This window comes from Poeciliopsis prolifica, unplaced genomic scaffold (assembly GCF_027474105.1).
Source record: "Poeciliopsis prolifica strain line A6 unplaced genomic scaffold, Auburn_PproV2 SCAFFOLD009, whole genome shotgun sequence".
In the NCBI taxonomy this organism is placed as follows: Eukaryota; Metazoa; Chordata; class Actinopteri; order Cyprinodontiformes; family Poeciliidae; genus Poeciliopsis; species Poeciliopsis prolifica.
In genome coordinates, this window is record NW_026562384.1 from 2,499,268 (window position 1) to 2,520,637 (window position 21,370).

Here is a 21,370-nt window from a genome sequence, read left to right on the forward strand (position 1 = left end):
GCCACATTCCACAAACAAGAGACGTCTCTCGAAATGTTGTCTGACCCGTGTTGGACCAGAGACCTGTCCGCTTGTTTCCCATTAGCTGCGTTCCAAATGTGTGTCAAACTTTGTCAATATTTTGCTAATGTGGGAATATTGTCAATACTGGAATATTGACAGTTGCCATGTTTACTTTAAATAAGAAACCTGATCACAATCACAAGTGAATAAGTTTGTCCAAGTGATAAAAAAGAACAGAAAAAAAAACACCATTATCCTCCTGCCACTTCCTGTCATCTTCTTCTTCTTTGTGGTTTTCTCCTGTAGTAACATCCTGTTGTTGATCATGCGACTCTTGTGATGCGCACAGAAAATAATCTTTTCTAATTCAGTTTATCAAAACTCTCTAAAAGCCACCGCAAAAAAAATATTTTATCTACAAACAAGTTTTTTTTTTTCAATTGCCGTGTTTCCATTCAGTAACTGTATTTTTCCTAAATCCAGTTACATAGTCAAATGAAACGCGGGTATTGATCGCTGGAGACAAGCAGCAGATGATACTTGTAGCATTTTTCTTCCCCTTGCAGCTCTTTGTTAGTTAAACAAGCAAATTCTGATGTAAGAAGTTTTCTAATCATAACTGTTTAATTTGTACAAACTGATCCCCAAAAAAACCCAAAAAACTGGCCTGTGCCTTTTGAAAATGTCTGAAGTTAAAAATAAAAAAAAAAGAAACAAAATTTTCTGACCAGAAACCTCCATTTAGGAACAGAAATGATTTCTTTTCACTTTTTGCCCTGGAGTTGAGACTGTTGTCAAAATACCAAACCTTTTAACTTTTAACAGACATAAAACAATAATAATAATAATAATGATAAAACCTCTGTTTTAGTGGTTGACTTTGACTTTGAGCGTTTAAACACGTAAACCCGCTTACGAGACCAGTGTTGTCTTTCTTTATGGACGCTGTTACGCCGACAGACTCGACGCGAACGTAAAAAAAGAGAAAAACTTCAAAGCGGAGCGTCGTGAGCGGAGAGCAGCCGATCAGGGCCAAATAAAGTGTGACCTTTAGCTGAGGCTCTGCGACTTTAAGCAGATGAATAAAAGTGGAGGTCAGAGCGATAAGGAGTAAGTAACCGGGTTAGAGACCACTTGTTGACACATCGTATTAAACAGTGGAAGAGGAGGCAGAAGAGACTTTAAGTAGGCCATGTTTGCCCCCCTCTCCCCCCTTCTCTCTCTTTTTTTTATCTACATTTCTGAGAAGACTTTCCAGAATTTGTCATTGATTTTTTTTCCACGCAGGTTTCCTTCACGGCTGACGGCAGACCTGTGCTGAAGCATGAACAGCTCCGTGTGTGATCTGTGACTGTGTGAGTCAGTGGGGTGTCTCGATATGGGCCGGCGGCTCTGCTACCGACTCCTCTCCTCCTGCCTCTGCAGCTCCACGCCGGCTCGGCGGGGCGGTGATGGGGGTGGGCTGGGGGACTCTCCACACCCGCACACACCTCGCAGCTCGGGCTTCTTGCCGTCGATCAATGGCAGAATCCAGGAGTGTATAACAACTCTTGGACATCCCCCCGTTCGTCATCCAAGGGAAAAGAGTGGGGGTGCGTCTGGATGTTTTCACTACTTGTTAAAAAGAAGAAAAAGAAAAAAAAACCTCAGTTTTTATTGAAGCTTGTCAAGTTGATGAGACCTGCATTAATCACAGTCGTGTGTTGTTGTTGTTGCTGCTTCTTCTTCTTTTTCTTTTTGCCCCTTCGACAAAGTCTAGAGTTTCACCCTGCGAAAAGTGTGCAAATCAAAGCCTGTTACCCCCCACCACTACCCACCTTCCACCCCCCAACCCCTCTTGTTCCCTTTGACGTTTTTCAGGGTGATCTCTCTCTAAACACTGCAAATCCTGACCTGTGATACCTGATGCCCACAAGTGCTTTTTGGCACCTGTTTAACTGGTGTTTTTGCAGTCTGCAGATTGCTTTCTTTTTTTTCTTTTTTTTTTTTTTGGTTCCCCACATTAGGCTACTCCTCCTCCTCCTCCTGCTGCAGGTGGTCTTCCACGGCTCCTCACAGAAAAAAAATACCTTAAACGGTCGATCCCCGACTTTCAGCGCCTCGTCAGACTCTCGAGGAAAACGAACGAAGTACGCGTGGAGTGTGTGTGTGTGCGTGTGTGTGTGCGCGTGCGCGTGCGTCAATATCAAACGCGTATGCGGCGTGGGACAACCGGGCAGGTGTGGACGTCAGTGATCTTCCTCGTCTGTCCTCGCAGCCGCGGCCAGCCAGCGCAGGTGTTCTCCGATGTCGGGCCCTGCTGTTTGCCAGCTGGAGATGCGACGACGCAGCAGCAACACAACAGGAGGAGGGTGGAAATATTGCTGGCTTTGTTGTCTGCCCCCAATTACCACGGAGCATAATTTCTATATTTAGAGAGCCTCGCTGGGGAAAGACAGGGGAGGTGCCGCGCGGAGCTCACCTGTTGCTTTAAAGCGAGGGGCCCCACTTCTAAAGAGTGTGTTTTGCGCACAGGGGACGGCGTCTGCAACTTCGTGTGGTCGCAATCCTGCAACTATTGATTTCAGGCTCTTTGTTGTTTGTTTTTTGCTTAGTAAAATTGCTGTGCGCACAAATTATTAGCTGCATGCATGTTTATGGGGATTACAGCAGGCAGAAGTGTAAGTATAGAGCTTTCCACGTGGATGGGTTTTCCAGGCTGTTAATGAGAGTCCACCCAATCAACAGTGTCAATTTCGATCTTCTTTTTTGTTTGTTTGTTTTTATACAGTCAGAAGGAATGTCTCCTTCACGCGTTCTGCTTTTGGGGTTTATTCCATTTACTGTCAAAAAGATTTTCTTTTCTTCTTCTGTTTTTTTTTTTTTTTTTTTGTAGTGTGTCGTTTGCAAGTGGCAATTACGGCAACACACCTGATTCACTGACAGTCCGCGCTGCTAAGCTGCCAGCTGAGGTGGAAAATATGCTCCTGTTTGCGTCTCCATGGAGACTCGAGCAGAAAACAGCGACGTGCAGGTGTTGCTGCACAAAAAAAGGAAGAAGAAGAAGAACGGACACATCGGCGTCTCTGCTAACAAGACAGCGATGTGTTTGCAGTTGATGGTATTGAATAGCTGCATTTCCACATTTAGAAAGTAAATTGGAAACGTGGCAATTTTGGAGAGGGGCAAAAAGTTTTTTTTTTTTTTTTTTTTTTTTTCTTGGGCCATATCGAAATTTGTTTATCGCGATAAAACTGCGATGTTATTGAAACTTGCCGATTCCGGAAGCCGGAAGTTATCACTGGCACACACCAGTTTTACTTGTGTTGCTTTCTTTTCTTCTCATACCAGCTCACATTGACCTGTCTACAGTGCCAAATTAAATAAATACATAAATAAATGTACAATTCAAGTAAAAATCAAGTAGTTATGAGAGAACTAAAAAGTGAGAGAGCTTGAAATTAGCTTTTCTAAATGCTGCATACACATATAAATAGTTCCTAATATTGGGCCAATAAGTAAATAAAATACTGCTTGTTGTGGGAATAAAAGATTTCGTTTCGTCATCATATTCATAAATGTAATAATCATTTCTCTCTATGGAACTTGCGGCACAAAAAATATCAGAAAGTTTAGGGATTCAAACCTGCAGTTTAAAGAGTAAAAATGGATTTGCTGTGTTTTTGCACCACTTTGATTTATTCTGCAGTCAATATTCATAAGTGAGCAGTGATGGTGAAAGAACTATGACAGAAAATCTCTTAATACCCTTATTGTAGTGCTAACACGATAATACATTGAATTCAATAAATTCCGTTTTATTAATTAGTGGATCAATGCATTTTATTAATTTCTAGATTTGATTGGATCGCACTCCCCTCCCCTCCCACTTGCTGACCCAAACTGTGTGGGAGTCTGCAGAGTTGCCATTCGGGTTTTCCTCTGGGAAATCCGAGGACGTCTAAACGACTAAACATGCTAATTCCCCACTAAATAACATCAGACATTAAATAGACCCTCTGCATAATGACGACTCATCCCTACAGGAGTTTATGACTGAGCTGGTTGGTTCTAATGGGACGCGCACAGCATGCAATGTCATTCGCAAATATGATATTGTGGTTTTATGTGGTGATAATCACAAATATTTTGAGGCCACTTTAAATGAAAAGCAGTTATCTTTCAACTGCGTGAAATTCTGCTGTTCTGCTTGGTGCTGAGATATCAAGTAGAAGAAGTCCAAAGCATCGTCAAGTCCAAGTGAATTCAAGAATTCATTGTTGTAAAATTCGAAGGTTTCCACACCTGATTCTCTGGTAGACTCGGGACCATTTTCAATCAAACTAATTGAAAAGCGGTTCCCCTCCTCGCCTGTGGTGGCGCTGCACCAAAAACTGCTGAGAGAAACAACACAACGCAACAATCAGAGTTCCATTAAAGGGGCCTAAAAGGACTGGTGTGAATGCACTATACGTCTTGTTGAAAACCTTTTCTGTCATTAATTTTTCTCATTTTCTCTTTTCTCAGTCACTTGACTAAAGTCCACAAAAGAAGAAGAAGCTAGAGGTTCACCTTCCAGCAGAACCGTAACAAATACGACCAGGGCTACAATAGAATATGGTCTAGATGAAACCATATTCAAAACCCTGACTGGATTACATTATAGTAGCCACAGATGTCTTTAATATTTGTGTTAACTGCTGCAATAAACATTTTAATTTACAGAACAAAAACCTGCTTTAAAAGTCAAGAAAAATAACTCATCAGCAGATGAGCTAATCCTGTGAAGTCAGACTTCTGTTCGTCTTGATGCTTCACTCCGGGTGAAGCATCAGTCTATTTTGACCATTAGGTAAGCAAAGCCAAAAGGCTCCCTGTCCCGGTTTAACAGCTCTACAGGGAGTCTGTACTTTGGCACCCTGACTACCGGTGAAAGTGGAAATGTGCTTTGTTGCCCCCCAGTCAGGCGGAAAATTGCGAACCCATTTGTCTTTGTGTGCCAAGACGCAGAGGTCAGTAAATGGATTCCTTCAAGACAAGTTTGCAGAATCGAATGTTTTTCCACGGCCTCGCCCTTTCACACCTGCACCTCCCAGGTACAAAAAAAAAAAAAAAAAAAAAGAAAAGAAGAAAAAAAAACAAGGGAGAAGAAGAGAAAAGAGGGCTTAGAGTGAGCGACTTAAAGGCAGGGGGGGAGAAAAACGATACGAGAAAAGAATTCGCCATGAAATCCTGCACTTCTACTGGCGATTTCAGCTCATTTGAACCCAAATACGTTTAGCTAACTGTGGCAGATGAAATGCTAGTGTTGGCCACCATCCAGACCCGGGAGAATACCGCTAATTATTTCTGCGTGTGACCGCAGAACATTCTTGCAGGCTTAAAACGATGTCTTCCCAGACCTGAAAACACCAACTGCATGTTTTGAGATAATAACAGCAACATTTCAACGTTTTTTCACCGCTTGATTGACTTCTCGCTCTGGAACAGACTCCAAGCTGTCACCGTTTCTCACGACACTTGTAAACAAATTGAGCGTTAGTGCAAAAGGGCCAAATATACTCTGAAGGCCAAGCATTCACCAGCATCACGCAACATTTTTGCGGATCTTGTATGTGAGCGTCTGCCAATTGCTAAATGCTAGATTAGTGAGATTCTTCAATTAACATTTTTTAATAAGTCATTTTGTCAAGGACTGTTGTCTGTACTTTCTTAAAGTTCAAACATTTCTCGACATCTTCTTAGTATTTTGTAGAATTGGCTTTGAAACTGTGTCAGACATTTCCAGTGTCTTACAAATGTCTTTCAATAGTTTGTTGTAACTTTCCTGCGTTAGCTTCTACAATAAAATCTTGTATCTACAGCTCTGATTGGTTCAGGGAAACTGTGAAGAGAGAAGAGCTGAACTGAACCAGATGCCTCTTGATGTCACTTCAGGGTTTGGAGGCCGATATGGACTGAATGACTTGATTCACTTCCTGTGTTGCCACTCCAAGACCACAACTCTAGAAAATCATCGTCATTGTTCACAACTTCTCCTGTTCACTGATCGGCCTGGTCGGAGGTCTACTGAAATCCATTCAATGGGAAAAAGCCAAACGGTGAGAAAAAATGAGAACCGAGTTGTGCAGGAAGGCAACGACCAGGCTAACCGCATGAACATTGCCATAAAAACCGACCGTTGTACAGACTTGTCAAACGGGCTTTGAATACGCCACGAGAACGCACGGACTTCTGGGGAGTGACGTACGCCTGTGTGTTTGAGGTTTATGTTGAGCGATCGTTAAAAATATTGCTACGTCGACTCATTTGGTCTCGCAGTCTGAACCGCCACGCTGTTTAGTTTCTTCGAGACTGGCTCATTGTTTATCTACTTCAACCAAACACCCTTGAACCGTCTGTGGGCTGTACATTTTCTCACACGTCTCATAACCTGTATAACCCGATGTCCCCAGCAGACCTTTGAGGTCATGTGACCAATAGTTGCTGGTCGTGTCGGATGATGGAGAAATCTCCGACACAGATCCAAAACTTTGAGCTCTGGAGACCGAAAAGGGCCACGTAAACAAAGTTTTATTGACTAGTTGCAAGTCTTCAGAGAGAAGGTGGAACATAGCAGCGTAGGTCATGGTCAGTGTCAAACGCTGAGACAGAACTTTGGGGTACGTTCAACTTTTGACAACTCACACTTGACCCAAACTGAATACTAATTGAGCACACTGTGCCGCATTATAGCGAGGATCAATTGTAATGTATGTGTGACTGAACTGAAATTATTCTTCAGGTAAAGTACCTCGAGAGAACATTTGTTGTGAATTGGCGCTATAGAAATAGCTGATCCGGATTACTGTCTTGAAGCATCGTCTACTTCGTTTCCTAAACTAAGTAAACCCACAATTTACAAAGTGATTATGTAACAAAAGAACAAGAAATTAGCTGTTTAGAGCCTCCGATTATAAGAAAACATTGCTTTTCAATCATTTAAATACAGAACGAGTTTTTTTTATAGATTTATATGTTTATGACCCTTCAGCAAAGGGACAAATAGGCCCCCTACAGGCCGCTGGATAGAATGCAGCTTAGAAGCACTTTAGCTTTTCTCTCAGGACTCTTTTTAATTTGAATTTAACTTGATTATGAGACAAAATGAGTTTGAATAATTTTGTGTTTTGAGTCGCATTAGACCCGCATGTCTTCAGTTTTAAATGTTTGTCGTAGTCAAAGTAAACAGAACTATCCGTTTAGTGCAATGATCTGTAGTTCTCTAACACCACATCGTATAAATCACAGAGCTACGCCAGAACAAGTCCTGGCGAGTTTTTTTTTTCTTTTTTGTTGAAAGGAATAAAAAAAGACAACTGAACCAAATACTTCAGTGTGACACATGTCTTACACTTTACTAGAAATGCCATGTTATCTTTCTACATGTGTGTTGTGCAACATATAAAACACAGCAGATGGGTGAAAGTGAATTCAACGCCCCCCACCCAAACTGTCAGGATGCTCTGAGGCCTCAGATTACAGCGATTGTTTAATTAAAACAGAAGGAACTCTGACTTAGTGGTGTGTGAGCTCACTTGCACTTTGACTGCGCCGCTGTGATCTCTGGGAGTGTTAGCGGGCCGTAATGTTGTGGGGAACATCAAACGGGCTTTGCAGCAGGGCTTAGATCCTCCTCCACAGTAATAACTTTGAGCGCTTCTGGAAGAAGGAAATCCCCTGACCCAGAGAGAGAGAGAGAGAGAAACATCGCTCTACTACCGAGGCCACGCCAAGGCTGGTGTAGCACAGCAGCCTGCAGACAGGTTATACAGGGCATGTTTAACCAAAGCTGCATCAGTTTTAAATAACTCCAAACGCACAGATGAAATGTAATTCAGGTAAACTAAAACAACAGCTTTTTAAAAGGCATTCAGTTTGGATGATGTCTTTTGGTACACTTGTGGTTCAGTGATAAGGCAATGAGGGGTTGCATTTGCCAAGAGCTGGTCCATTTAGAACAGAAAAGTGGATGAAAAGTGTTGGAGGTTAGAGTTTAGATTGAGCTCAAAACATCCAACCCAACCCGGCACCAGACTGCAGGCACTGTGTCTGAGCCCTATCCAAACCAACTACCTTTAAAGGGGCACATAGTGCCTTTTAATAGCCCAACCAAGAAACTGTGTTGCCTTCGTTTGTTATAAAAATGCTGTATATATCAAATATGACTTAAAAGAAATTTGACTTTGCAAATGAACGCCTTGAATTTGGGCCTTTAAGAAGCTTCTGCTTTTTCTGGAACTCCGCCTCCAGGAAGTCGTCACAACATGGCTCCTCTATCAGTTCTTCATCAACGTTTTTAGTTCATATAATGAGTTCAGCAGATGCTCAGTTCCACCAGGTGTTTGCTAATTGCTGCTGGCTAGTCTGAAGGAGCAGAGTTGGGGAGGCGTGAAAGCTGCAGCCCCGTGGAGGAGTTCGGAGACTACCGTTTCTGTAAAGCAGTGTAACTTCTTCTGCTGTTAGCTTTCGCTTAGCGTTCTCCAGCTCCATTTGTTGTAGCCACAGGGTGAGTCAACAGGTCACACTATCCACTCCTCTATTTACACTGTAATACATAGATTCGCACAACTTCATATGGTGTCTTCTCCTTTGTGTAAATCACTGTGGCCTGTTCCGGGTTGAGCCCGGGCCATAAGGCTGAACTCCAGCGGAGGGAAACGTCACAGGCGACGTCAGGCGAAATCAAAACAGTTAGCTTCCTCACTGCTAGCACTGATGGTCGTCCAATAAACCACGACTTTCACTCCGAGTAGAATGTCAGCAGGAGTAATGACAGCACCGATATGCCAGGGGGTAACATACACCCGGGCCGCTGAGAGCCCGTCACAGTTCACTGACCGGTCTAACAAGAACACACAGATTAGCAGTTGTTGGACACAGAGGGGTTGTGTTGAGGCTCTGGCCTCTACCTCCTCTTCCTCCTGCTCACAGACCATGCATACCTCTTCACGTCCCAGTAACTAATCACCCGACAGATCTGGCCTGGAAGAGAGGAGCTGAGTGCACAGGAAATATCATATTCAGGCTTTCTAGAGCTTCACTTGAGCCCTTCAAGATCCCCACACCCCCCACGCTTTGACCAGGAAGAAGGAATATTGGAGGGAATAAACGCGTTCCTCAAGATCTGGAAGCAGGCAGAGAGAAGGGAGGACTTCTTTGTATGGTTTTAGTATTTACAAATGCAAATCGGATGTTAGATAAGCGTGGTAAATATTTTTCCTTGCAAACTGAATATTTGCCTTGCAAGCTAAAGGTATGGCTTTAATGGCAAAAACCTTCAGTAAATATTTAGTTTGAAGCAAAGTATTTAGTCAAGCAAAATATTTGCACCTATTTACTGCTTACAGTATAAAATAAATATCCAACGTCAAACGAAATACTGAGTTTCTAAATGTTTCGTTTCAAGCTGAATGTTTATCTTGCGATCTAAATAGTAAATAAATATAAAAAGTGATTCTGTTGCTAATTATTGAGTTTGTCAAACTACATTTTCTGCTTCCTAAGGAGATATTTCTGAGCTAAATCGTTAGTTTGTTGAACTCATGTTTCGCTTCAAACCAAAAATTGCGTTTTCAAACTGAAACATTTCGAAATGAATGAATAACGAGGTGGAGAGCTGCGTCAGTTTCACACCAAACCAAGTTACACTCACAATTTTTGTGACATTTCGTTTGGGCATCAATATGAATGTTTTAGCTCAGTCTCTGTTTATGCAACATTTTCCTGATGATACTGACGACTCCAATCATTTTACGCTGGAGCCTCATTCACCTGGTTGCACTCAGCACACAGCTACACACCAGTAAGCAGACCAGTAGGTAACTCAGGGTTTAGTGTTTACCCCTGGAAAAAAGAAGGAAAAACACCAAACAGTCTGACTGTATGAATCCTAAACGTTTTATCACATTGAAGCCGACTTCAAGTGTGAAACTCAACAACCTTTCGGTTCAAACGAAGTGAAAAATTAACCGAATCCTCCATCAGGAGAAATGAGCCACGGCGGTTCGTAAACCGTGTCTCAGCCGGCGACTCCCACCAGCCTGGTGGGATCAAAGTATTTCTCCTTGCGCATTTGGAAAACACGGGGGGACTCGGTTCCAGCCCTCACAGGGCCACATCGACGCTCAGCCACACATTCCCCATGTCAGAGGCAAACAAAGGAAGTTTTCTGTAAAGGAGGGAGGCATGCCGTTTCCCTCCCAGGCCTCACCTGCGCTGACCAATCACGGTGGCACCTCCAATCCCAGGCCCTGGAGGGAGATAGGCGAGGGTTTATGTTGTCATTGATGGACGTTTTGCAATCAGGTGTGATACGTCTCGCGGTTAATGTTTATTTTCACAGCGGCTGCTTCGTTTCTTTGCTTTTGGTAAGAAGCAAAAAAGAAGAAAAAAAAAAAGAAATGAACGTAGCAAACATGGCAACATTGATGTAAAGGTTGGTCACAAAGTGAGATTGTGACTTGATTGGCTGGTTTAGATGGTTAACCTCAGTGGTTAGCTTGTGACCATTGGAGGTCTGGCAGCGTATGGGCAGTTTAAGGTTAAAGAAAAACAAGATTTATTCTTTAAAAATATAAAGAAATTAATAACTCAAAGTAATAGATGTATTTGGTTGGATTATTTATCTATTACTTGACTTGGTTTATCTGCCTGGGGGATGTGTTCTCAACTTGAAACGTTAACATTCGATTCCTTTGCACTGCAACATAAATAAAGGCACACAAAATGAACATTTGTGACATTATTTAGTCTGAGGTCTTGTAAAACACTTTTTAAAAACAACGTTTTCCGCTACATTATTTAAAAAACAAAAAAACAAAAACAATACCGGACACACAAGACCAGTTTCTGAAAAGTTTCCATCCACAGAAACCTGCACAATTTCACCCATCAGCGTTGTTTTAAACATGCCAGGCCGCTAGGGGGCAGTGCAGCACACAGTGAAAACCCGTCAGCCAATCAGATTGCTTCAACACAACCTCAACTTCCGGTTAAAAATTAAACATGGCGTTAGATGGATAAACTCATTGATATATAAGTTGAATTACCTTTAAACAGTTTATTAGAATATATATCTACATTTATAAATTAATCAAATTGTGCCAAAGCAAGTATGTGGATATAATGTATATTATTAAACTTGATTGATTGATTGATTGATTGATTGATTGATTGATTGATTGATTGATTGATTGATTGATTGATTGATTGATTGATTGAATAGTTGTCTGAGTAAATTTCCCAGTCTGAGCCTTGGCTCCATGTGTGCTAACCAACACTTAAAACGTTTTGTCGTAAAATAGGCCTGTGTTTGGAACAAGAGAAGATGTGAATAAAAAGTTAAATTCAAGGCCACCACAAATTTGTCCCCAAGTCAAAAGGCAGATTTATGCAGAGGATAAGGTGCTGCAGAAAGAGCAGCATGATTGTTCAGCGCAACATGAAACAGGCCCCTAAGTCTCACAGTCAGCCATCGCAGCTATCTGGAGATAAAGTCAGATTAGCCAGCTTTGAAGAACTGCTGTTTTAAGACCAACAAAGAAGAGTGAAAATACGCTTGGCACAACAGCCAGACCTCACCGTAGATCACACAAGCCCAGCTGCCCCGGCACTGGCAGCCAGGATCTCAGGCTTAATTTGAAAGCGCATCAGATCATTGGCAGAAACACGCCCGACTCTTTGACCTCCTCGCCGCCAGCCTCGGTGCGCGTCACGGCTGAGCCTGTGTTGCTCCGTCCTTTCGGGTTCGTTTGAAGCCACCGACATTTCCTCTCCGAGACGCAGCGGCGAGTATTGTCTCCTCCGCTTGCTGTGATGTCGCAGGTCGTGGAAAAGATGAAGGAGAAAGAGCTGATGACAGGGTACTTTCATGTTTCTTATCGCTGTGTCCTATCAGGACGATCTAGATGGGCCAGACAAAGTACCACCAGGTCCCGTAGCTCTGAGCACAGTCTCTTCTGTTTCATCATATCTGCTTGTCTTTGCTCTTTGGGAGAGACGAGAAGTTGGTGGTCTGAGCGTTTGAGCCGAACCACAATGGCAGATAAGTGTCATCTCATTCGGGCTGAGGCATCTTTTGGGTGTTGTGTGGAGCTCGGAAACGAGGATTGGATGAAAAGGGCGAATAAGAAAGAAAAGCTCCTGTAAACGGCACACGTCATTCCACTTCTCAGACAGAGATAGAGAACTCATCTCTCTCTAAGCTTTTAAAAAGGGGGTGGAGATGCAGGGAGTTGTCACCGTCACAAATAAACACAGAAGAGGACAACCTCATGCTGAGCTGACTTTTCTTGTCTGGAAGTCAGACTTTGTCTCAGGAGGTGCGGATGCTGCGTCCTCTTCCCTGGGTCTGCGATAATGATTCAGGATGTCACTAGATGTCTATCGCACACAGTCACAATGATGGTAGCGTGAGTTTGAAGCAGAGATTTTACACTCTTTTCTTTTCAATTTGCAAAAACACCCAGGCTGGAGCTGGTAAATTATCCTGGCAGGATAGTTCAAGTCGTTGGCAAGGAGGGTCCAACAAGAATATTTGTGAGAAAGAACCTGAGTTACACCTCATGCTTGTTCTGGGACTTTGGAGACAACCCAGACTATCTAACTAATCTTAGATCTACATTTTTCCAAGTTTGCACCAAGTAAAATTGCTGTGAAACGGCTGCTGGAAAAGACAATTGTTTTGCTGTTGACTTACCATCCAGAAACCACACTCTGCACTCTCGTTGGTTGCGCAGGAGGCTCCACTTCTCCCTATTAAAGATATACAGTTGTAAAATGGTGCATCTGTTTGCAGCCGTCTTCCCATGTTTGAGTTGACAGCCAGAAGGTTGCAGGTTCCAGTCCTGAGTCTTTCTGTGTGTGTGTGTGAGGGATGTTGATGTTATTTGTAACATTGTTGCCACGCTGCTGGTAAGTTTGCTGATTTGAATTTTTTGAAATTGCATGGACCACAGGACCTCCAAGGAGTCCTGCAGGGTTTAGTTAGATACACATTGTGGAAGCCGAGTTCATCAGTCGGATGCATCAGCAAACAACAGGTTGCACGGCTCATCAATGTCTAACGGATGTGGTTATGTTCAGTCTTCCAATGTTTCCGGACTGTGCAGCTAAATCGTAGCTGAGCTGTGACGTTTTCGCCGCACACAAACATTTCAGGTCAAACATCTAAGAACTGGGTGGTACAAATCACAATGTTGACATGTTACGGAGCTACCTCGATGACGAACCAATGAACAGTTTGACTCTGGTAAAAACCTTCACATTGTTGCTGCATTTCTGCAGCCGTGGCTCAGTCCCTGGGTTCTCACGCCGGGTCATTTCCCTCCTTCTCGTTGCTCTGGTGCTCGTCCTTGCGTGGGGGCTAAACTGGGAATCCCCAGATCCCCAATAAAGAATAATCTCTTCACACCTCCAACAGTGCTGCCAGGTGTCAGCGTGAAAGAAAAACGCACTTCCTCCCGCTGATGATGCGTTCTTATGTTACTCCATGAATTGCTGTTTTTTTTGCTGGTTCTGAACTCGTGGCCCCAGCCTCCTGGTGGTGAATTCAGAACAAGCACGCAGTAAAGAACCTGTTTCATCATCACATCCTGCCTCAGCAGCAGCAGCAGCTTCAACCGGGAGGCGCGACCAGCTCAGATCCTGGGTTCTTCTTCATCTCCGCTCAATTGGTCAGAAATCGACTTTGAGATGGCGAAGTCTCGGGTTGTTGGAGCCGATAAGGAGTGACTGCTCAGATTGTCTGGGCCCCCGAAGGTCCCAGACAATCTGATGTCCACACACGCTTTCTCCTGCACTCTGACATTTTCTCAGCAGTATGAGGTTACACCAGAAGAAAGGGACATCCTCAGTGCCTCTTTGGGAACAAACCCGAACCTCCCCCCTCACCCCTCGGTGTTGTCGTTCACGGGGAAACGCGGCGAAATAAACAAAAAGTTCTCAGAATAAAAATTGACAGGAGCTAGTATGTTTAGATGGTAACAAATTTGTCAAAGACAATTTCTAATGGCTGACCTTTGACCCATAAGGGGTTCAGTGACTTAAAAAGAGACAAAGTGAGAAGCCCAGGAATACAGAGTCACAGCCATCATAGAGTTCATTGTTTGACATCGACGTGGCAATGTGGCAACGCCGTCCGAGGCCCGGTTTCAAGTTGGATCTTGCCGGCAATGAATCAATCGAGCTTGGAATCAAAACGTATCTGCGAGTAGCGGGAGGAAAATAAAACAAAAAACGATCACGACCCGGAAGGTGTCAGGCAAACGCTTGGCGCCGCTCTTTGATTACAGCCGGGTCCCTCTGGAAGAAAAGGAAAGACGGCCATTGTTTGTGGGTTTTTATTATTATTATTATTATTATTTGAGAAGATGCAAAAAAACAAGAAAGTGGAGCAATGTCAGAGCGGGTCCTGGAGACAGAGAGGACTGCTGCATGAGTGAGAACAGCCTTATGTCAGAAATAATTAGTCTGCCCTGGAAAACAAGCTGGCGAGCTCTGATTCCACTTCCTGTTTGCTTAAAGCATGTTTGGCATGACAGCAAAGTCCAGGTCCAGATAAATGTCATTAATTATCTTTCATCGACCACAGATCAGAATGCACTGTCTCTCCCTAGGTGTGAGTGTGTGTGTGCATGGTTGGTTGTCTCTGTGTTGCCCTGCGACAGACTGGCGACCTGTCCAGGGTGACCCCGCCTCTCGCCCAGAACGCAGCTGGAGAGGCACCAGCGACTCCCAACCCTACTAGGGACAAGGGTGAACAGAAAATGGATGAATTGTGTTTTTTGTTTACATGATGGAGAAATATATCACTTGTCAGCATTTTTTCACCTTTTGCTGACCTAGTTTCAAGATTTACCACAAAGCTGGTGGAAAAAAGTGACAAAACGCTAAATCCAGAGTGTCTCAAACCATACAAATATCACATCAGAGTCAATTCAGCAGCAGTTTTCACTGGTTACTGACCGGGTTAATGCACGCAGAGGTAGACTGTTTTTCCTCCGGACAAAAAAAGTGACCTTCTGAAATCTTATTCTTTTTTGTTTTCTTTCTTTTTCACAGTGTTGCACGTGAACTCTGCTGAATCTCACACCGTAAAGCGTCTGAGCACTGAAGATACCGGAGACATATTCACCAACTTGGTGCTCGCTACATTTAAACTAATTGTAGATTTGTTGTTGCAACATCTTCTGCCGTCTACTGTGACATCTGCAGACATCGTTTTTTTTTTTTTTTTTTTTTTTCCTGAATGCTGGACATACAACATTCAGCAGTTTTTTTTTTTTAAACTTAAAAAAAAAACTAATTATCATTCTAATCCGATGTCTTCCTTCTTATCCCGTCTCCTTTCATGCTCCGTCCCTCTCCGGTCGTCTGTCCGTGGCTGCTGGCTCCGTGCTGAGACCTTATCCTGGATTCTCCTCTGCCTGTTGCTCCTGGCCTGGAAGCATGTCCAGCCGTCCCGTCATTCTGTCAGCGCTGCCGTCTCCCTCGGCCTTCAGATTGCAAAAAAAAAAAAAAAAAGAAGGAACGAAAAAAAAAAGAAAGAAAAACGCCAAAGAGGCCGCCTGGAAAAGTGGCCCGCTCCCGTCTCTCGGGACTTATGTCAAAAATGTTTCAGTCCTCAGGTAATTTGCTACAGTCTGGGATCCTTTCGCCGTTTACTTCAAAGAGCCTTTGCGAAGAAAAAAGAAAGGGGGAGAAAAACGGAGAAAGGGCGAGAAATGAAAGGGAGGCGGGAAAAAAAAAGATATTTAGTTGTGGGTAGTGATAGATCTACATTCTTGAGTATTGACACGCGATCTGAGCGAGGAGTCCTCCTCCACTGGGGATGCTGTCCGAGGCTGCAGAGGTTTTTTTTATACATCACTGATAAAATAAATAATAAAAGAAAAGAAAAGAACAGCGGCGAGCGCGTGGGCCGGCTTCCAGAAAACAGCAAAGTCAAACAAATTGACTCAACTCCAAAAGAATGCACAGTCACTCCTGCACAAATAGACAGATAACACACCAGACTGCAGAGTTCAAGGCTCAACATGTACATATAAAAAAAAAGAAACCGCATAGTCCAATATATTTTTGCGTTTTCTTGGAAAAAAAGAGGTCAAGTTCTCTTGAAGCACACCAGACACAGGTGATCCAGTCATCAGTGTGTCGTCATTTAAAGGTGACTTGATGGATTTACCACATCCTGCAATAAACTCTTTCACACCTGTAGTTGAGCTCAATATGTTTTTAATCTAACACATCGTTTATATGCAGTTGCTGAGAATTGCGGTCAATACATTGTTTAGAGTTATTCTTTCGATGAAAGCGTGTCACCCACGCTCAGTGTTCGTTTGGGCAGGGTTGTGTATTTTCCTTGCACATGGTGCCATCTTATATCAGAGTCGATTAACTGTTATCTTCAATTGTTAAAAAAAAAATGCAGCTCATATCAAACATGACCTAAACAAAACTTTACTTTGTAGTTTAGCGTCTTAAAATTGAGTCTCTGTCTCTTTAAGAAGCCCCTGCTCTTTCTGAAGCTCCGCCTTCAGGAAGTCATCACAACATGGCTCCTCCGCTAACCCTGTAGTGATGTTTTTTTGTTTTGTTTTGTTTTTTTGTACCAGCATTGGAGATTAAAGTGTTTCTCAAACATGCATGAAAGAATCAAGGCAACACTCCAGGTGTGATCATAACATCATGTAACCCTCACAAAAGTTGATTTCATATTTCAATCAGTTATTCGTAGTACAAGAGAATTGCCCTGCATAAAAAATACTGTTATGATGTGATGAAGGGGGAGAATACATGTGAAACAAAAGGTCAATTTGCTGAAAGATAAAATAAAATGTCACAGCCTTTTTTCATATTTCAAAGACTGAATGTAGTATTTACCTCTGAAAAGTATTAATATCACCCTGTTATAAATAAATTGATGACCTGGTCAGCATATAGCTCCTCCGAATATACAGGAGCCTCCAGAGACACATAGACATGGTTACAAAGTCAGCCTTCCATAACATCTCCATCGGGCGACTGCAGCTGAACCAGAATGCTGCTGCTGCTCGTGTTCTCGCTAAAACTCGGACAACAGAGCGTCAAATTTCTGAGCACAAATAAAATCCATTAGAAAGGGGCGAAATAAGTATGTGGGGCTCACTCTAAAAAGCTTCTGCTTTCCAAGCCCCGGCTGCCGGATCTCTTGTGCCGCTGAGGGAGCCGATGTGATAAACCTAAACAGAAATGATCTACAACAAGACATGACAACACAAGCCAATGTCCCAGTGAGCCAGAAGCCTGCTCAGAGAAAGAACGCATGCAGTTTACCGCGTACGCCGTGGAGGACTGCAAGTGTGTACATGTGAGATGGACGGAGCTGACACCAGCATTGTCTCCGCATTTAGTTTCGTGAAATGCACTAACATGCAGGAATTCAAAGACTCTCAGTAGGCCATGACGTGACACCCCAAGACATCTTCACAGCCCGACACCTTTAAATCAGGAATGCACGCAAGCGAAAGGAAGAAAGGAAGAGAGAGAAAAAAGAGGAGAAGAAGAAGAAGAAGCAATGATTAAAGAGGGTAATAGGATCAGCTCTATTCTCCTGAGAAATTGCCAGGGAATTTTCAGCCACTGTCAGGTCACTCCGAGTCGTCGTTTCTTTCCCTATTAATTATACGTAGAGCCGCAGAAAACTTCCTCTTCTCGCCGAACGACCTTCTCTGCTTTCAGCAGTGATCGAAAGACACGCAGCGTGGAGAAGAGGACTTCTCGTGACGTGCCGGCCCGCTTGTGTCCCGGACAAAGAACAATGGCCGCCTCTTAACAGAAATGGCCCAGAGAAAGTTCCTCCAGGGCCACAAAGAGGGCAAGAGAAACAAACAAAAAAAAAAAGTAACAATCATCCAAAGACATGTTGTGTCACGTGCTAAATTCTGTTTTCTCAGGCCAAATCTTTTGATTCCTCCTTGCTGGAAAAATATTTAGGACTCGTAAATGGAGATTTAATCTTGACACACGGGCCGAGCCGAGCAGGGAAAGAGTGAGGAATGATGAAGAGGCATGTCGGACTCTTCATCGCTGATGGAGCGGCTCGGTTCTGACCCCTTCAGCAGAGATCCAGACCCACAGCGCCGCTGTGGAGCTCATCGGCGAGTCAATGCTTCCCTCTGTTGACCACAGATCAGAATGCACTGTCTCTGAGAGAAACGAAATAAAATTAAATAAGAAATGACGCCATGAGGGTGAGCACAGGGGTTTGGATGAAATAAAAAATGAAAAAACAAGACGTATGAATTTTATCCTCTACCATGTAAGTTTTTATTTTTTCTGTATAGTCTACACCTTATTTTAAATATTAACAGCTCATAACTGCAGATTTTACCTGGACGCTCCATTTCCTATGATGAAAGATAAAAGTTTGTAGAAGTAAACTCCGAACAGAAAGATGAGAAATCAGGATTGCAACAGTGGCGTCCTCAAGAGGGGGAAGACAGGAGGCCATGGCTCACACAGAGAATCATGTTCAGCCTATAGGAAGGCTTGCAGAGTCATCTTCTCCAATCAACACACAGATGTAAAACCCAATAAATAAAAGAAAGTATAAAATTAAAAATGAGATAAAATGCTCTGACATATGGACAGTTCTTCTGTACAAACATATATACAGCTCTGGAAAAAATTAAGAGACCACCGCAAAATGATCAGTTTCTCTAACTTTATTTTTCATAGGTATATGTTTGAATAAAATGAACATTGTTCTTTTATTCTATGAGCTACCGACAACATGTCACTGAAATTTCAAACAAACATTTACTGTTTATTTGCAGAAAATGAGAGACGGTCAAAAGATGCAGGGCAAATAAAACAAGTTCATATTAACTGAGAAGCAACAATGCTTAATGTTTTAACTCAGAGTTCAGGAATCAATATTTGGTGGAATAACCAGGAGGTTCACTGAGTTCAGGGTAGTGGACTTTTATTTTTTTCCAGAGCAGTAAATAGATAATTGTTTTTCAATTCATTTTTAATTTTATAAATGCATTAATTGAGTTCTGTGCCTTTTGAAGATGTGTGCCTGATTCTCTAGAGGGAAGGTGGGGGAGTATATATATCATTTAACTATCTATGTATTATATATAGGTAAATACATTTCTTTTTTGCTTGTTTTTTCACTGGACTCCTTTTTGCGGCCTTCAACAAGCAGTTTCACCACCGTTCAGCCTACATTTAGGTACATTCGTGTTTACATAAATAAACGTACAGAGAGCTTTGTCCGCTTTAGATACATAAATGAATTTATTCACAAGGGTAAATAAAAAATATTGGCAGTTTTGTTCATTTTGTACACTATACAGTCAAGGGAAGTCGCTTCCCGCAGTTGCACAGAACTCCCTCTAGGTGGCACTGCTGTCACTGTGTCAGGTGTCCGGCCTCTCATCCCATCCAGGGCCTCCAGACGGGTGACAGAGAGTCTGCCGGCGACACCTCCCTCTGTGGGAGGTGCAGCGGGGGCATTAACGACGTTAGCGGGGGGACATGGAGGCCAAGAGGACTGACGTGAGGAAGTGTGGGGGAGATGCTCCTGAGGAAGGAGGCATTGGAGGTGGACGGAGGTGACAGGCTGGGGGGGAAGGAGAAGGGACAGGCAAAAGACGGGAAAGGAGGCGAGGCGGTGAAAGTGGAGAAGGAGGGCGAAAACCAGGGAGAGGGAGGCGGGGAGAGGTAGTCGTGGCACGGTGTGGAGCAGGAGAGAGGCTGGAAGGAAGGGTGGGGAGGGAAGAGCAGCCAGGGAGACTCCCCTCTGCCCTCCGAGGTACAAGCCGCCTCCCCGGACGCGGCTTCCGGCTCCCTCCAGACGCCATGGACGGAGTTGAGGGTGGGTTCCCAGCTTGCCGAGTGATGCCTCAGCCCCTCGGTGAGGCTGGTCCTCTGCGTGGGCGGGATCCTGTGCATGTAGCTGTTCAGCCGGGCCATGCACTGCTGGAAGCCTGCGCTCTCACTGCTGACCAGAGGGGCAAATCTGGACTCGGCGGGTCCAAGTTTCCCCAAAGCTGCGGGAGTCCGCAAGTCTGCACCAGGAGAAAGCAGAGTGGGAATAAAGAGAAACAGCAATGCACAATCTCAAAGCCCTACCGTCAAACACATGAACTGTGAGGAGGTGGTGAACTGTCTGACACAACTGACCATTGTTCAGGTCCTTCCTATCAGCCCACTTCTTAAGGTACTCCACAGCCAAGTTCAGAATCTCTGCTTTCTCTATTTTAGGATTCTGGAGTCGCTGGTGTCCACAAGGGGGTGAAGTGAAAAGGGGAAGAAACACAAAAACATCATTGACCTTAAGACTTTTTGCACGGTGCAGTAGGAGCTGAGGTGACGGCTTTGACTTGACTCACGGTATCGGACGTGGAAAGCAACAGCAAACGTCTCAGCTCAGCGAGACTTTGATTTATTCGATCCCTTCTCTTCTTCTCCACAACTGGCTTCAAAATCTAAAAACAGGTAAATTGAAGTTTTCGGGGCTTTACAAAGCAGATAACGATACTTGCGGTGTCGATAAGCCACTGCGCTTTATCGTAAACGTTATGGAGATCGTTTCGGATCCGAAACTCTCTTTTGTTTTTCGTTTCTCCCTAGAAGGTCAGAAAGGTCAGACGGTCCTTTGAACAAACCTGCAAGAGGACTTCAAGTTGGCAACCCAAGAGCTGGCTTAAAAGTGACAGAGCATCACAAAGATCAAACAATGTTCATAAAATGAGTCAAACACAAAGGAACGTCACTAGAAACAGAAATGCTCGCCTTTTGGTACCACCCAAAAGAAATAAGTTTCCTACCCTTTTTCTACTTTTCTCGTCTTCAGGAGTTCGTAGCTTCCTGGTCATGTTGCCCAAAGACTCTCTGCAGACGTTTGGGGGGGAAGCAGCCCGAACGGCAGCGGCTGCTTATAAGTAGGTTCATGAAGCCCTCTTCTGATTGGCTGGCGGGTGTGAGTGAGGTCGCTTGGGGGAAGACGTTTATTGTGGGCCAAACCTTTTGCTACATTGCAGCTGCAACGGTCAGTGAGTTTTATTGAGGTTTTACATGACTTTCATAAGATAATCAACAGACGATTTTGTACATTTTCTGGAAATGTAACTGTAAAACATAATATCAAAGTCCAGTCAAGTTGGCGTAGAACTACTTTTGCCGGGATTATGTGTAAGGTTTTTTTTGATATAACTCGACCAGTTCTCCTGTCTCTGACGGGGAAGTGTGAGTCACACACACTCCCGCGTGACGAGTGTGTGTGACAATTAATTGAGTACGTTTTAGAAAACAAATTATTTTCACTACACTGTATTTTTCACCTTTATTTGAGCAA

The 21,370-nt window shown here is 43.5% G+C and overlaps 1 protein-coding gene across 1 annotated transcript; it reads right to left on the minus strand.

The window, feature by feature from the left end:
* Positions 1-19,446: 19,446 nt before the first annotated feature.
* On the minus strand, positions 19,447-20,891 carry her11 (hairy-related 11). The gene is made up of 4 exons (XM_055034722.1): positions 20,844-20,891; positions 20,406-20,501; positions 20,197-20,290; positions 19,447-20,081 (listed from the first exon to the last, which is right to left on the minus strand). Exons 1-4 carry the CDS (start codon positions 20,889-20,891, stop codon positions 19,447-19,449), a joined length of 873 nt encoding a protein of 290 aa, XP_054890697.1.
* Between the last annotated feature and the right edge of the window lie 479 nt (positions 20,892-21,370).

Bases quoted from the DNA above. Each gene is read 5' to 3' on its own strand.
- her11 (XM_055034722.1), bottom strand. From the start codon at position 20,891: ATGACCAGGAAGCTACGAACTCCTGAAGACGAGAAAAGTAGAAAAAGG. The intron at 20,502-20,843 runs GTAGGAAACTTA...ACCTGTTTTTAG, and splicing joins ACGAGAAAAGTAGAAAAAGG to ATTTTGAAGCCAGTTGTGGA. The intron at 20,082-20,196 runs GTCAGTTGTGTC...CTCCTGGTGCAG, and splicing joins TAGGAAGGACCTGAACAATG to ACTTGCGGACTCCCGCAGCT.